We start from the raw sequence: 15,694 nt of genomic DNA, 5'->3' as shown, positions 1-15,694 counted from the left end.
TGGCATCAATTTATGATTTGATGGTGGACAAGGAGGTGATTTCGAGATGCATTACTGAGACCTGGCTGGCAAAAGTAGCAATGTTGCTTTCTCTGAAATCTATTCATCCAGGTTTGGGTCCTATATCAACTCAAGTTGGGGATGGGTGTCAGCTACAGCCCTTTTCTCCCAGCCCCTGAGTAACACACACAGTGATTCCCTTTTGAGCTCATAATTTATTTCTATGTTTTACCTATAGTGACAGCTAGTCACATGTCTAATGTTCCTAATGAAAATATAGCACTTTAACTTTGATGGAAAAGGGGAGACTCACTGGTTTTTCAGGTGAAAATATGTTTTCGTGCTAATAGCAGGAATGTAGCAAAAGTCTTTTAAAGATATGAAGAGTGCTTTGACTGCACAACATGCAGTATCTGCTATGGCCATTAATCAGAGGAAGAATTTGAGTATTTTTTGCCATCTAGCAAAAAGAACATATGTCTGCTTAGCAAAGCCATTTATACAATTAAAAACCAAGTGAGAACTGTAGAGATAGTATTTAATTAAAATGTGCCAGATACCTAAAGCAAAAGAAAAAGGGGGGGGGAGTTCATTGGGTTCTTGTTTACAGTTCTTAAATAATATAGCACATAATTCAATGAGTAATATTTTACACTTGCATAAAACTCTGTTTATGCACACGTGCACGTGCACATACACACACACACACACTCTTTAGCCAGTGTATAGACAGATAGGAGGACAAAAAATTGAAATCACAATAAATGTCCAGTCCCCAAATGATAACAGTGTAGAACATCCTGTTTCTGTGAAATTTATCCAGAAGATACTAAATGATTAAACTTTTCCATTGGAAAAAAAAGCAGTTTTATTGCTGTAGAGTCGACCCTGTGTTCCCCCATCTTCAGAATATATTTGCTTATTATCTCCTATTTTAGATAGCATTTGTATTTTCCCCACTCTTTAGTGGTGGCTATCTCATATAGAATTCTGTTTGTGAGAATAAGAGTTTTTGTATTCAGTCAGAAATAGAACAAACTTGCCCTATTAATATCTTTACTACTGATCGCCACTTAAAATAGCTGAATTAAATGAATAACCCTTACTACTCTCCCAGCCTTCCGCAAAGCCACTAAGATCTGACTGCTCTGGCAGGCTGGGAGGTTGTTGAAATAGCCAGCCCCACGGTAACTACGAATGTTGTGTATTTTAAATTGTTGTTTGTCTATTTGTCTATTTATCCCCTTCCCTTGTTTATTGTAAGCCGCCCGGAGTCCTTCGGGAGTGGGCGGCATACAAGACCAATAAAATACAAATAATACAAATAATTCATTGAGATGCAAATGTGATTTCTCCAACTAGCTTATTAAGGGATGAAATTTTTTCTTCTAGAATTAAGTTCCTATATTCCGTGTTCTTCTGCATCTGCTCTGTAACTTGCAACATTTTCATCAGATGTGCATTCTTCACATACAGGTCCTTCAGCAATAGATTAGACTTGGCATTTTTTTCAAACTGAAAAGGAAAGGAACATTCCATTAAGTACTATTCAGACACACCCATAACAAAACAGCCAATTATAATGGATTTAATATTTATCTAAAGAATTAAAAAGACCTCTTTAACTTCATTGCCAAAATGATTCATTCTGAAGAGAAGTTACACTATGCCCTACCAATTCTCAAAAAGAGACATTACTGCTTTAGGCCCAAAGCAGCTGGTTGAATTTGGGCCAATCACTCTCCTAAGCCTAGGAAAAAGGCAATGGCAACTTCTGAAAAATACAAAAGTAGTCCTTTGACTTACAACAGTTCAGTTAGTGGTCGTTCAAAGTTACAATGGCACTGAGAAAAAGGAACTTATGATCATTTTTCACACTTACAACTGTTGTAACATCCCCATGGTCACATGGTCAAAATTCAGACACTTGATAACAGGTTCATATTTATGACGTTTGCACAGGGGTGAAATTCAGCAGGTTCTGACAGATTCTGGAGAATTGGTAGTGGGAATTTTGAGTAGTTTGGAGAACCGGCAAATACCACCTCTGGCTCGCCCCAGAATAGAGTGGGAATGGAGATTTTGCAATAGCCTTCCCCCAGGAGTGGGAAGGGAACAGAGATTTGTATTCTTCCCCTGGAGTGGAGTAGGAATGGAGATTTTGCAGTATCCTTCCCCTGCCATGCCCACCAAGCCACACCCACAGAACCGGAAGTAAAAATAATAATAATTTAACCAATGCATTTGCAGCATCCTGGGGTCATATGATCCCCTTTTGCAACCTGTCAAAGTCAATGGGGAATCCAGATTTACTTAACAACCATGTGGTTAACTTCACAAATGCAATTATTCACTTAACTGTGGCAAGAAAAGTCAAAATGGGGTAAACACAACAAATGTTTCAGCAACATAAATCTTGGGCTCAGTTGTGGTTGTAACTCAAAAACTACCTGTATTGCTCAGAAAATGACAGGCAGTACAAACAAAAAGCTGAAATATATTAAAAGGAAGTACCAATGTTTGGACACATAATGAAATAAATTCTTCACCCTCTGTTCCTTAATTTGGAACTTGTACACATGAGTATGTAGAGTGAATGGTTAGAAATCTGCTTGCACAATATTCAAATGTGTTCTGTTGATTGAGGGAAGACAAATACTTTAGGGTAATTTAATGTATATATTGTAACGCATTCCAGAATACTTTTGTTTGTATAGTCTGTTTTAAAACTGCAAGCAGTAGACAATGAATTTTCCATTTCTATTTCTGCTCCATTCACAGAAAGCAACAAATTCAGCCTTGCCACTTACTTGTTCCTTAATTTGGGACATTTTTTTCTCAAGCAACATTTGTGTACTCTTCAAATTCATCTCTACTTCCACCAACTTCTCCTCCATTAATCTATGTGCGTTTTCATATTCTTCCTGCAGAAAGAGGAGCATAAATTCTGAGCAGCGTTTATTGTATATCCCAACACAATTTAACCATAAGTGAAAGTTAAAGGAATGGCCCAAGAGCAATTGTTGATTACAACATTGCTACAAGATTCTTTATATATTTCAGAAAAAATAGCCTAATCTATTCAACATGCTTGTAAATTTAGTAGTGAAGGTAGTCACAAACCTCTGCACTATATTGCACTATAAATATTTATGAGTTGTTTTTGATAGGGAACATTAAGCACATGTTACTCTCTGAGTTTCCTTGTATAACCAAGCTTTAGTTACCTACAATGTTTTCATTACAGGTTTTTTTGCTCTACTATTAAGCAATTGCCTAGCACAGGGGTGTCAAACACAAGGTCTGGGGGCCAAATCCAGCCCATGGGGTGCTTAGATCTGGCTCACGGGGCTGCCCTGGAAATGTACACTGCCTATCCCAGTGAAAACGGAGCTCGGGAAGACCACAGCCATTTTCACTGGCAGAGGGTTGCACGAGGCTTTCACAGCCAAAAACAGACCTTGGGACCCAGTTTTCACTGGCAGAGCACTTGGGCCACCACAGGCACCCCTGACACGAGTGACGTTGAGCTAGCTACACCGACCCTGGCCATGTCAACCCCTGACCTACCCCCCCCCCCAGGTCAAACAACCCTGATGCAGCCCTCAGTGAAATCGAGTTTGACACCCTGGCCTAGTACATTAAACCACAATTTAAAATCATAGTATAAAAGCAGCTACTGAGATTGATTTATAGATATTTTTTCCTGAGGGGAGGGAAAGGAGAATATACCAGTCTGAGGCTTCTCTTTAGGATGAGAGAAACCACATTGCTTCTGTGTCTATGGAGATTTTCAGTCATCCAGTCACTGTTGTCCCAAACGGGCTTTTTTCAAGGAGCAACTGGACTTACTGGTTTTTCTTTGAAAACATCCAAACATCTCTGACTGGATGGGTGGGGAATTGATGGATTTATATTCCTTGCAGACAGCAGGTCATTTGCATTATTTTTAGAGAGTCATTGAGGCCACTAGGAGGTTTATCTGTGTCCTCAAGTTCACCTGAGTAGTGTAAATGGGTGTGGAACCTTCTTGGAACTGCTGAAAGGCCTGGGGAGACAGATGATGCTGTATCCCTCCCACTTGTTTGAGGCTATTCAATTTTGACAAAGATGGCCTCTTTGACCCCTCTTTCAAACCAGCAGCCCTCTGTCCAAAATGTGGACTTTGCTGTCTTCAAAAGAGTGCCCTGAATCTTTTAAATGAAGATAGACTACTGAATCTTGTTCCGATGGGTTTGTTCTCCTATATTATGCCATGCGATTATGAAGTGGTTTTGTCTCCCCAATGTACAGATCTGCACATATCTCACTGTACTGTACTGCATATATCACATTGCTCAGTTTGTGTCTGGGTGTTTTATCCTTGGGGTGGACAATCTTCTGCCTTAGTGTTTGCTTGGGTTTAAAGTGTACACATATGTTGTGTTGGCTGAAGGTCCTCCTGAGCTTTTCAAATATTTCTGCAACGTATGGAATAACAATATTGCTTCGTTTATTGCTCTCTTCTTTGCCTGTTATGGAGGAGCTACTGCTGGGTCTTTTTGGGGAGTTGAAGGTTCACTTGGAATAGTGAGGGCTTCCTTGATGTGTTTTCGTTCTTTTTCTTTTCCATCTTTGCTAGTAGGCAGGCCTTCAGCTCAGTGGTGTAGATAACTCCCATTTTGTGCTTCAGTGGGTGGTGAGAATCAAAATGTAAATATTGATCTATGTGAGAAGTGAAACGTCTTAAAAGAAAAACAAGAATGTCCAGTTCCCTCTTGAAAAAAGTACCTTTAGGACACATTGCTTCTGATTTAATTTTAGCTTAGTGTGTTGTATGAATGTAGCCACTGTAGTTGTAACTTTTGGTTTAAGCCTCAGAGATGTGTTTAAAGGCCCACTATGACTTATTCAACAAACTATGATAAAACAAGTCAGGCAGCTTATTTTTATTCATCATACCAGCAACTGCATTCTTGGTAGGAACCTAAAGTCAGCTAAAATAAACGTTCTTCTTACTTGATAAATAGCCTGTTGCCATTTCATTTGTTCTGCTTGTACGTTTAGATCGCCTTGCAACTTTCTGACGGTTTTCTGTTCCTCTGCCAATCTGGTTTGAAGCTCAACAAGATGGTCCTTAGGTACTGTATTGTCCATCTGGGTCTTCAATTGTTGCAGCTCCTGTGCGTGCTGAGACTCAGCTTGGCTTAATCTGGTGTCAGCTTCTAACAGCTACATTGCAAGAGAAAAAGATAGACTAGTACACTAACATTAGAGACATTAACATTAACACTGCAGAAGAAAAACCTACCAATCAGTCAAGATACTTGCATGCCAAAATTCTTTCTAACAGTAAATTCCACTCAATATGTAAAATAAATGCTAATTTTTAAAATTAACTTTCTATCTAAAATTAAATTTGATGTATAATTTATTCCTCTTTGGAAACAATTTCTAGTTTACAGTTCAATACATGGAATATTGCTACACCCAAATTTGGATTCTAAGATTTGTATTTTAATCAGGCATATTGCCTAATGTTATTTACAGTATTCTTTTATTGCACAGATAGTCCTCAACTTAGAATGAGCATTGGTAATGGAATTTCTAACACTAAGTAATGCCGTTGTAAAGTACAACGGCATTACTTAGCAACAGCAATCCTATCAATCCCAGTTGCTATTGTTAACTGAATCCCACAGTTGTTATGCAAGGTAACTTCCTGCCAACTTTCCGTGATAAGTGGAAAAGCCAGGAGGAAGTTGGAAGGACCAAGGCAGGCAACTGGCTGCTGTTGGGGGAGGGCAAAGGGATCGGTGTGTGTTTGGGGGAAGGTCAGAGATGATGTGTGGGAAGCATGATGGTTGGAGGTAGCTGTGCAGGTGAGAGAACCTCTGCATTGGGCACAAAGTGTGTGCAAGGCTGCTACTCAGGTCAAGGAGGGTATGATGTGCACATGTTAGTGAGGATATGCCAGAGGCTTCACATAGATCAAGGTATGTGTGTTGGTATCCATGAGAGGCACTGCACAGGTCAGGATGAGTGCATAGGAATTCAAAGGTATACACAAGAGCGGCCACATAGATCAGGGAGGGTATGTGGGGTGCACAAGAGGTGCTGTATGGATTGAGGAAGGTGCATGAGATGTACTGCACAGGTCATGGAGGGTGCATGAAGTTGCATGAATGGCCAGTGCAGTCTGAATGCTGGGTAGTGTGTGTCAGTGGGGATCTCCCCACCAGTGATCTCCCATCTTCCCTGCCAATTTTCTCAGTGACCTTCTAGGAATGGTTATCATTTGATTGTGGGGCACTTGGCAATCGGTCATACATGTGAACAGGTTTCCCAAACACCTATGTTACAATCATATGACTACAAGGGGCCTTGTAATCAGAATCCAAGGACCGGTTGTGATCATTCATTTATTGCTGTTGTAACTTCAATCATTTGCTGAATGAATGGTTGTAAGTTGAGACTGCCTGTATTATTATTTATTTTAGCTTTGGCAGCAAATGTTGTCCCTCAATCAACTAATATATCATAATCCTACCCCATGTTAAAAAGCAAGGTTAAATGTCAAAATAGTTAGGCAAAAGAGTCTTAATTCATGATCCCCATAACAGATATGTTATCTAAATGCTGCCTTGGCTTGGTCACCATGACACATGTTTTTCTACATGAAACACTGCAGCAGAGGAGAGCAGTTGTTTGATGCCACAGACTACATTTAACACTTGGAGCAAAGTAGGTAGGGCCATATTACACAGGGATGGGAATTTGGGAACTTAACTGTGTTTCTCAATTGTAATGTGGCTGTTTTAGAGCTTATACTAGTTTTCATCTGCCCTACACCACAAAATAGTATCTGTGCAATCAGCTTTTAGAAATCATCACCAGATAAACAGCTGCAAAAGGAGGACTGAATGTTTGCCTACAGCCGTGAAGCCACAGATTGTCCATCACTGAAGTACAACATTATGAAGCGTCACACATACTTACAATGCAGTGACCTCTCTCCTGGATCAGCCTTACCTTTTCCTTCAGCGATTTCAGCTCTATATCCAGCAAGTCCTTTTCGCCCTGCCATGTCAACTGCTGCTGAAAAAGCTCCTTTTTCATCTCAGCAGAGGCCTCCCGAAGTTGCTTGGCTACCATAGCCTCTTGTTCTTTTTGGCTCTCCAATTCAAGAAACCTCTGATTCAGTATCTTGATTGTTTTCTGACTGGCTTTATTCTTGCTGCTTAATTCAATGTACTCATGGCTTAGCTGAGCAGTCCTGGTGTTCAGCTGTAAGATTTCCTCTTGGTAGCATTTGTTCTGAAGCAAGATTTCAGGCATTCAGTGTTGTGACATTCCTCATAATTACATTTGTGCAAAACACAATTATAAATTATCCAAAGGATCAGGTAGGGATTTCCAAAGTCACATGCTAGATAAATAAGGGCTGCCTTAAAACAAATGTGTTATATTGTTTACCGTTAACTGAATTTTTGGTGGTAGGGCAAATAATGTAAACCTATATAAGGTAAAAAGTAAAGGTAAAGGTTCCCCTTGCACATATGTGCTAGTTGTTCTTGACTCTAGGGGGCAGTGTTCATCTCGTTTCAAAGCCGAAGAGCCAGCACTGTCCAAAGACGCCTCTATGGTCATGTGGCTGGCATGACTAAATGCCGAAGGTGCACAGAACACTGTTACCGTCCCACCAGAGTGGTCCCTATATTTCTACTTGCATTTTTACATGCTTTCGAACTGCTAGGTTGGCAGAAGCTGGGACAAGTAATGGGAGCTCACTCCATTATGTGGCACTAGGGATTCGAACCACTGAACTGCCGACCTTTCTGATTGACAAACTCAGCGTCAGTCACTGAGCCACCGTGTCCCGAGTAAACCTATATACAAAGTATTAAAGAAAAATTTATAGTTCTGAATTCTGAAAAGCTTTTGTAGATGTGATTATTTTTAACAATTACCTTTTGAAAGTACACAGTGATCAGTTTAGCACTAGAAATTCAAGAGTTCATGAGATAGCTTTACTGGGCAACAAGTTGACTGTATTCATATATAATCAATGATTGTTTAATCATAGGTTATTCAATAAACTAAACTGCCAAGTCAACCTCAAACAGCTTGTGGCTTAATACAATGTGCAAATCCAGCCAATGTTTCTCAATTGAACCTTGGTAGTGTTGGTTACACGGATGAGATTAGAAGTACTGATACTCAGATTATCCAACCACTTTCTAAAGTTGCCCAATTCTTTTAAGATTTGTTTGTGTCTGGATAATTATCACCTGACTTAAGATGCAGGAAAAATAACTGCTGAAATTTATCTAGGAACTCAACAAGTTCCTAGATAACAAGTTATTTTTTTCAAAAAGCGCCTGGGAAGACCCATATATATTGTAGGTTCAATCCCTGATAATGTCCAGATATGACCGGGAAAAGCTGTTGTTTAAATTCCTGGACAATTAGTAAGACTCTCATTTGAGGACATTAGCCAATTTCCATATTTCAATAACTGACTATTTCTTTACGATTTCAGGTACAGATCTTTCTCATCATCTGCTACTGAATCCTTTTCAAAAAAAGGTGCCATAGATAAATCATGCAAAACATATAATGATTTCGTCCTTCTAAAATGTCCCCCCACCCACTCCATCTGTTTTTGATTGAAACATAGAACTTCTTGGCTCTGTTTTGAGCTTTCTAGTACTGCACTGTTTCAAATTCAAGCTCTGTGAGAAGGCAGATCAAGTGATTCTCTAACCACTTACCAAGTCATTTAATTCTTTTATTTCATATATCATCTTCTCTTTTTCCATTTTCAATTCATCAATGTGCTTTCTGGAAAAAAAATTAACTGAAGCATACTTTGTGCATCAATATAATGAGATTTGGAATCACTCTAGAAAGTATAGTGGTCTTTCACGGATCTACTGTAGCACTATAATTCTTGTTTATAACAGTGAACTGGCTCAAGACAGGTATAACTGATCCATGCTTAATTTTGGGCGTGCTGGCAGTATCCTCCAGTACCTTTTTGGTTAAGATTTCTATCTAAGAATGGACGCTTCTATAAGATGAATATTCATGGAAAAGGAGATTAAAGGTAAGCACATCTGCTCTAACCACCCATCTCTCTTGAGTCAATTTTCAAGTTGTATGTTGAAAGCTCATGCTTTCATAAAACCTAGGCTAACAATTGCTACACAATTCAGATTTCTATTTTTCCAGTATTAATTGAGCATCCCCTATTTGCAAAAGTATATTGTACATAAAGTATATTTCACAGCATTATCACAGTAAGAAATAAAGTATTTTCTGAGCTTGTTTCCTGGAGTTCAAATCTAAAACCTAAGAACTGCACCAGATTAGGAAGGGCTAGCATAGCCAAATGGCATTTCTTTGTGTTATGGTTCAGTAGCTAAGCTGTGTAACTAAGCTCTTTGCGACCATAGCATTTATCAAATTTTAATTTCTCTCTTCCCCTTGCATGTTTCTCCTCCTAAGTTAAGGCATTTCATGTGCAAACTTTAATATACAAATGAAAAGAAAAATAATTACCTGTGCTTTTGGTTTGTGTCACCCATCCCCTCTATTTCTCGCTGACATTTTCCAAGTTTATTTTTAATGAGGATATTGTCTTCTGAAACCCTGTGCAGCTCCAATCTGCATAACAAAAAGAAAAAAAATCAAGTCGAATTAGTTCAGGAGGTATAATAAACTCTTGTGGTGAGTTAAGCACCATTTTTGTTGGAAAATGGACTAAAAATAAATAGATCATGCAAATAGAAAAAAATAATTTTCAAGTAGCTAAAAATCTACCAGAAGGAAAGTTATAATCTCTTGCTTGAAATTATGGGTAAGAGTAATTTTATTAAATCACAATTGTTTTAAATAAGATATTTTTGGATAACACTATTTTTAGCTACATCTTTTGCAATATAGTTCATTCCCAAACCAATTATGATAATGCGATGTTATGTACAGATTGGTGTGTCTTAAAGGTTAAATGCTAAAAAATCCCACAAGCATTAACAAGCACTCTGTTAAAACAGTATCAATATCTGTATGGCAAGGTGACACAGCACTATGTTACTAATGCTAATGTCCACCAAAATCTCTTGTCCTTGCTAAGTATCCCCAAAGTAGCTTTCTCTAACATGGCAATTCTAGATATATTTCAATTCATCCAAATAAAGAAAAATTACTGGGATCTTGGTATTTTTCTGAGCTGGACTTTTTCTGTAGAAGTTTCTTTATCAGGCTAAGTGATATCACCAGTGCAAGAGAAAGTGAAGTTTGCTTATTCTTTACATAAGTAACTTGCTTTGCGAATCTTGTTTGGGCTGTGTTTTTTTTCCCTTAGTGGTTCCTTAAGTAGGGTATTATTTCTTCCTGATTGTTGGACAAAAGGATTCCCCCACCACCACCACAATGTGTAATTAAATTCTGGAATTCACTACCAACAAACTCACTTTCTCATACACTAATATCATCTGATAACATCCATGCTTAGAAAACACCAAAGATCTAACCCTGAGCTACATATATTCACTATTCTTTTAAGCAATAATATAAAAAGCAATAAATTGTGTATCTCCTTTAGACTTCAAGAGAATATCGCTTCTCCAAGACTATTTGTAGAAACTATCCAATCTCAGGGAATTGTGCAATCTTTAACCATCTCTGTTTTGTCTTAATGATTATTGACACCTCAGTTCACTCCTACTTGGTTTGTCAAAAGCATCAGGACCTGACACATATATCCATGTTTCCAAAGTCCTAGAAACTGAAAACAACAAATTTAGTCATGTGAAATGAGGAAGGCCAAAGTTCCCATACAGACTTGTTTGAACCTCCCTTAGCTGATGGAGTGCAGATCTGGTAACATGATAATTCCCAGAATTCTCAGCCAACCTGACTGAATAGTTCTGGCAGATACTAAAGCAGTTCCCAATGAGAAAGGGATACTTCAATTGGCGGGCTTAAAAAAACTAAGTGCTTTATAGAGTTAAGTTAGTCACTATATGCAACATCTGGAGCCACCTAAAAAAGGCAGCACACAAATGCACATAAACAAATAAAAGATAGTTACTGTGAACTGATTTTTGTTATTTTTGAAAATATTCAAGGTTGCATATAAAGAATAACTCAAAGAAATACCAACTAACAACTTCCTAGTTCAGATGATCACATTTCACAAAAATAGCCCCATCGTTTTGAGATGCGATGAAAAGTGTCTATATCTAGTATACAAAGTTGTCTTATGCCTAAAGAAAGAAAGATGTAGCTATGGGTTTTTATTGCTCTCTTCCTACGCTGTATCAGCAAATGGTAGCACCTGTTTGATCTTGGCTACACTTTGAAGCCAAGCAGGGTTATGTCTGGTTATGCAACCAAGGAAGGTATCAAGGAATGTCAAGGCTATAGGCTAGACTGGGAAACTGAAAAACATTCTAAAAGAAACCAGTAACAAAGTATTTCTTTATTATTGCCAAGAAAACTGCATCAATGAGTCCTCAAAGACACCAGAAATTATCCTTGAGTTGAAGCAGTTTTTACCTTTTACTTTCCTTTTAAAGATTCAACTTCATCTATTAACATAGCAGAATTTTTCCTACTTATGCATAAATAATTACTATTGTTACTGCCAAGAACTTATATTTATAATCCTAAGAATATAAGGCTTCCAAACCTCATAAAATGTATCTCCATTTCATGTTTCATCTTCAAGTCATCTTCCAATATTTTCCTTTCCTGGGCCAGCCTCTGACCTAAGTTGGACATTTCTTTAGCATAGCACTGCTCCATTTCTGCCCTCTCCTCCTCAAATCTCTTCATTTCTTGGATAGGATCTAGCTTCTGAGCCTGACTTTTCAAACCATCAATCACTTCCTGGCATTTCACATTCAGTTCTTCCAGGGCATTCTTTTGTTCTTCCAATTCACTAATCTTGATCTTGAAACTTTGCTCAATAGCCTTCCTTTCTTTCTCAGAATTATTTTTTATTAGTTCTATTTCCCGTTCATAGTAATTGACCTAGAAGAGTAATTTTTATAAAAAATCAGAAAGTCCTTTTATAGCATGGCTTCTATAATACTGTATATATTAGTGTGTTTCCAAAATGCTAAAGTGAATAATTAGCGTGTGTGTGTGTGTGAGGGGGGTGTAAATAAAAATATTTTCTTACATTGTAGAAATGATGATTGCCGTTCTACCAAAACTTAGGAGACTGTAGACAACTCAACAGTCCCTCTATTGAAACTACACTGTGGAGTTATTACATGCAGAAAATTTCAGTTCTGCTGATTATAGGTTCTGTACTTGTAGTTTGGATATTAAGTATTGAGTCTTCCTACTTACCTTAGTTTCTAGCTGTGTTTTTATAGTTTGATTCTGTTCTTTTAAGTCTTCCAACAGAAGTTCTGTTTCTATACTTACTGAATAGGGATCAGATGTTATGAAAGTGGTATCTGTAAGTAAATTTATTATTAGAAAAGCATGGAGACAAGAAAACTATTACTGATTAAACCCTAGCTACAAGAGTAGTGGGTTAAATCATGGAGGTTATATTACAAAACAAAACATTTAGGAGAAAAATAACCACAGCCCTAAAAAAAGTTGTTTGGAAATACCATAGTGTCCCAGATTGGAAGAATCAAGAAAAAATTGTAAATTATACTTTTGATTCTGGTATCCTATTTATAAAGAAATGGATTGGATTAGATTAGGATTATTTAAATTCTAGGATGCTGTGGTGTTTGGGAGGTTTTAGACAATATGCGGTATATGCTTAATCATCCCTTTACATTTTGGCCTGTGATTGGTAAGGGCTGATATCCAAGAAAGTGATCTTCCTTTCAATGTTGTCTTAAAAGAAAATATTCAATGATTTAATGTAGTTAAAAACTGTTTTAGTGAGGACTTCCGGGGAGGGGCTGCCGGCGCCGGTGGCTCAACGGAGCTGCCCTCAGAGTTCTGGTCTGTATATCTAAAAGATCTATAGATATCTCTCCTTTCAGGCAAGAAAGGAACAGGGAGGAACTCAGTCGTTAGAACCCTCTTTGTAGTTCACAGCCTTTTGTTTTTCGCTGTGAACGGAAAAGAGGTTCAACAAAAGCTGAGGTTTTTTTTTTACTCCAGCCAGATCTTCTCAGCTGTTTTTTTTTCAGCTCTAGGCAGGTTGCCCCCCCCCCTCAGGACAAAGCTACGCTATTTAAAATCAATCCGAGCAGCGACCATTCCTGAGAACCCTTTTTTTTATTATTATTCAAATGCCAGCTTCAATTTTATAAAAAACTCCTTTGTCTAACTGCTTTTCAAAATGGCGATTTTAAGCTTCCGCATTTGATATATGATATATTTAACCAGCCTTGTTTTCTCGAAGACTTCTTTTTACGAACTGCTAAAAGTACTGAAAGTATCTTATCCTAAATCAAGGTGAGCAGAGAATTTGTTTGTTTCCTTTTTATAATGGCTCCGAAGTCAAAGCAACCTAAACGTTTTTTTAACAATACATCCCAAGCAATTGCTATAAAGCCGCAGCTCATGCCTTCTACGCCCTCTACTGGAGATTTGTTAACGAAAGAATTTCTTTTTGAAACCCTTAAAGAATTTAGAGAGGAAATGAAGCAACTTATTTCGGACTTATGTGACAAACTTGATGCCAAGATTGCTCAAACAAAGGAGGATATGATCGGGATTATACTGACAGATTATATTGCTGGAATGGAGGATAAACTTGAGACTTTGGAAGAAGCTAATTCTAACCTGACATCTAAAATCGAAATGCTACAACAGGAAGTTGAAAACGCACAAAAACAACTTGTTATGACAAATTATAAGAAGACTGCGTTTGCAATAAGAGTTAGGGGATTGCGTGAAAACAAACAGGAGAATTTGAAACAGACCTTTTTTGAAGCTTTTAGTCGTTCGGTGGGAAGTCCGGGACTTAACTTTGATTGGCAGATCCAAAAAATTTACTGCCAAAATTCGTGCGTAGCAAAACAGAGACAGCTTCCGAGAGATATAATTATATATTTTGCTACAAGAGAATCTAGAAATGCGATAATACAAGAGTTTTATAATAACAGGCTGCGAATTGATGGACAGGACCTGATGGTTTTCAAAGAAATACCACCTCAAATGTTAAGAGCCAGGAGAGACTATGCTTTTTTAACTAAAGAACTCAGAAATTCTCAAATACAGTATAGATGGGAAGTGCCATTTGGTATTACAGTTACATTTGATGACCAAAAACATCGCCTCAACTCTGTTTGGGAAGCCTGAGATTTTTACTACAAGATCCTGAAGGCGGGACCTCTTGAATCACCCGGACTTGGAGAAAGACAAGGAGAAGTAGAAGAGAAACAACAAAACACACAACTACAAGGTGGGAGGTATCGCTTTCCCCCTCAGGTAGGGCAGAAGAGCAGAGAACAAGGATTTAATTATGCTTCCAAAACATCTGCTTAACTTTTAACTTGAACAATACTTTGTGATTTCTGTCTTGTATAAAATGATATAGCTGCATACTGATGAAGAGACATTAAGGCTGAAAGAAGTGATGTTGAATTCCTCGGAAAATATATTGTACGGGACTTAAAAAAGACTTGATGGATAACTTTGAATTTTTATTTAAATTGTTTATGATTTATTTTCTAGGGTGAGGAGGCCGGAGATCGTGATGTTTTTGGATTGTGGTTTAGGATGAATGGAGTTGGGAAGTGTGGGGTAGATGGGATGGGAGGGTAGTGAAGGTTCAATTAGAGCTTATTTTGACCCAGAAAGTAAGCTGATTTTTGTATAAACTGTTATTTGAATATAATGCCTGGAAGGATATACCCAAAGAGTCCGCAGGAAGGCGGAGCAATATGAGAGGAGTACGGATGAAAATAAAACATATATATGGACACGGGTAGAGGCAGGATGAGAAGAATTGGAAAAGGAAACCGAGAGAAGCATTTGAATGTTTAAATTGCTTTATAGAGAAGGAGGTAAAAGGGATAAATTAAAGGTTTAGATATTTAGATAAAGAGATAAGGCCCCTAGCTAGAGAATTTCATTTGATTAACTTACTTGGTTTCAACATAGTTTGAAATCCTGCAAGTAATAAATTAACTGAAATTAGGAATGATGTACATTGTTTAAGTTCTAATAATGATGGGAAGCTGAGCCTAATGTAGAGAGTTTATTGATTTTTCCTGTTTTTTTTTTGTTGTTCTTTTTTTTATTCTCTTTTTTTTCTTTTTTCTTTTATCTTTTAATTTCTAATCTATTTGGTTTTAATATACTCCAGACTGTGCTTGATAAAGAGTTATGCCGGGTATGGGACCTGGGAAGTCGGAAGGGGATTAGGGAGGGGGGTTTATGGGGGGGGAGGGGGGGAGGGTGGAAATATAGCTTCAATTTTCAGAACAATAAGAACACACTTGTATACTGTTGCTCTTTTTTCTTTTTTTTCTCTTTTCCTTTTATTTTCCTTTTTTTTTCTTTTTTTTTAATTTTAGTGTAAAATATAAATCAAATAGATTAATGAATGGTAGAAATACACCAAAGTGAGGAGTAGAGGGAAAGAAGAGGGAGAAGTAAAGAGGGAGTGAGAGGGGAATATAAGGAGGGTGAGATGGAGGGAAGGGGAGAAAGGAATGTCTGAGGGGGAAGGGAAGTAGAAGAGGGGAATGCTGGAGGGGAGAAATGAAAGTTGGAGGGG

The 15,694-nt window shown here is 37.8% G+C and overlaps 1 protein-coding gene across 1 annotated transcript in view; it reads right to left on the bottom strand.

Moving 5' to 3' along the window:
* Window positions 1-1,255: 1,255 nt before the first annotated feature.
* Window positions 1,256-15,694, bottom strand: part of NINL (ninein like) — a 37,491-nt gene continuing 23,052 nt past the window's right edge. The window contains exons 15-22 of the mRNA XM_032215763.1: window positions 12,346-12,455; window positions 11,678-12,021; window positions 9,544-9,648; window positions 8,754-8,823; window positions 7,012-7,296; window positions 4,999-5,211; window positions 2,811-2,924; window positions 1,256-1,515 (exon numbers count right to left, since the gene is read on the bottom strand). Coding sequence (XP_032071654.1) covers window positions 1,330-1,515; window positions 2,811-2,924; window positions 4,999-5,211; window positions 7,012-7,296; window positions 8,754-8,823; window positions 9,544-9,648; window positions 11,678-12,021; window positions 12,346-12,455 — 1,427 coding nt within the window. The 3' untranslated portion in view covers window positions 1,256-1,329. The remainder of the gene's footprint in view (window positions 1,516-2,810; window positions 2,925-4,998; window positions 5,212-7,011; window positions 7,297-8,753; window positions 8,824-9,543; window positions 9,649-11,677; window positions 12,022-12,345; window positions 12,456-15,694) is intronic.

The sequence above is a fragment of the Thamnophis elegans genome, chromosome 4, assembly GCF_009769535.1.
Source record: "Thamnophis elegans isolate rThaEle1 chromosome 4, rThaEle1.pri, whole genome shotgun sequence".
NCBI lineage: Eukaryota > Metazoa > Chordata > Lepidosauria > Squamata > Colubridae > Thamnophis > Thamnophis elegans.
Note: the sequence above shows the minus strand (reverse complement) of the source record. Positions and strands in the feature narration are given on the sequence as shown.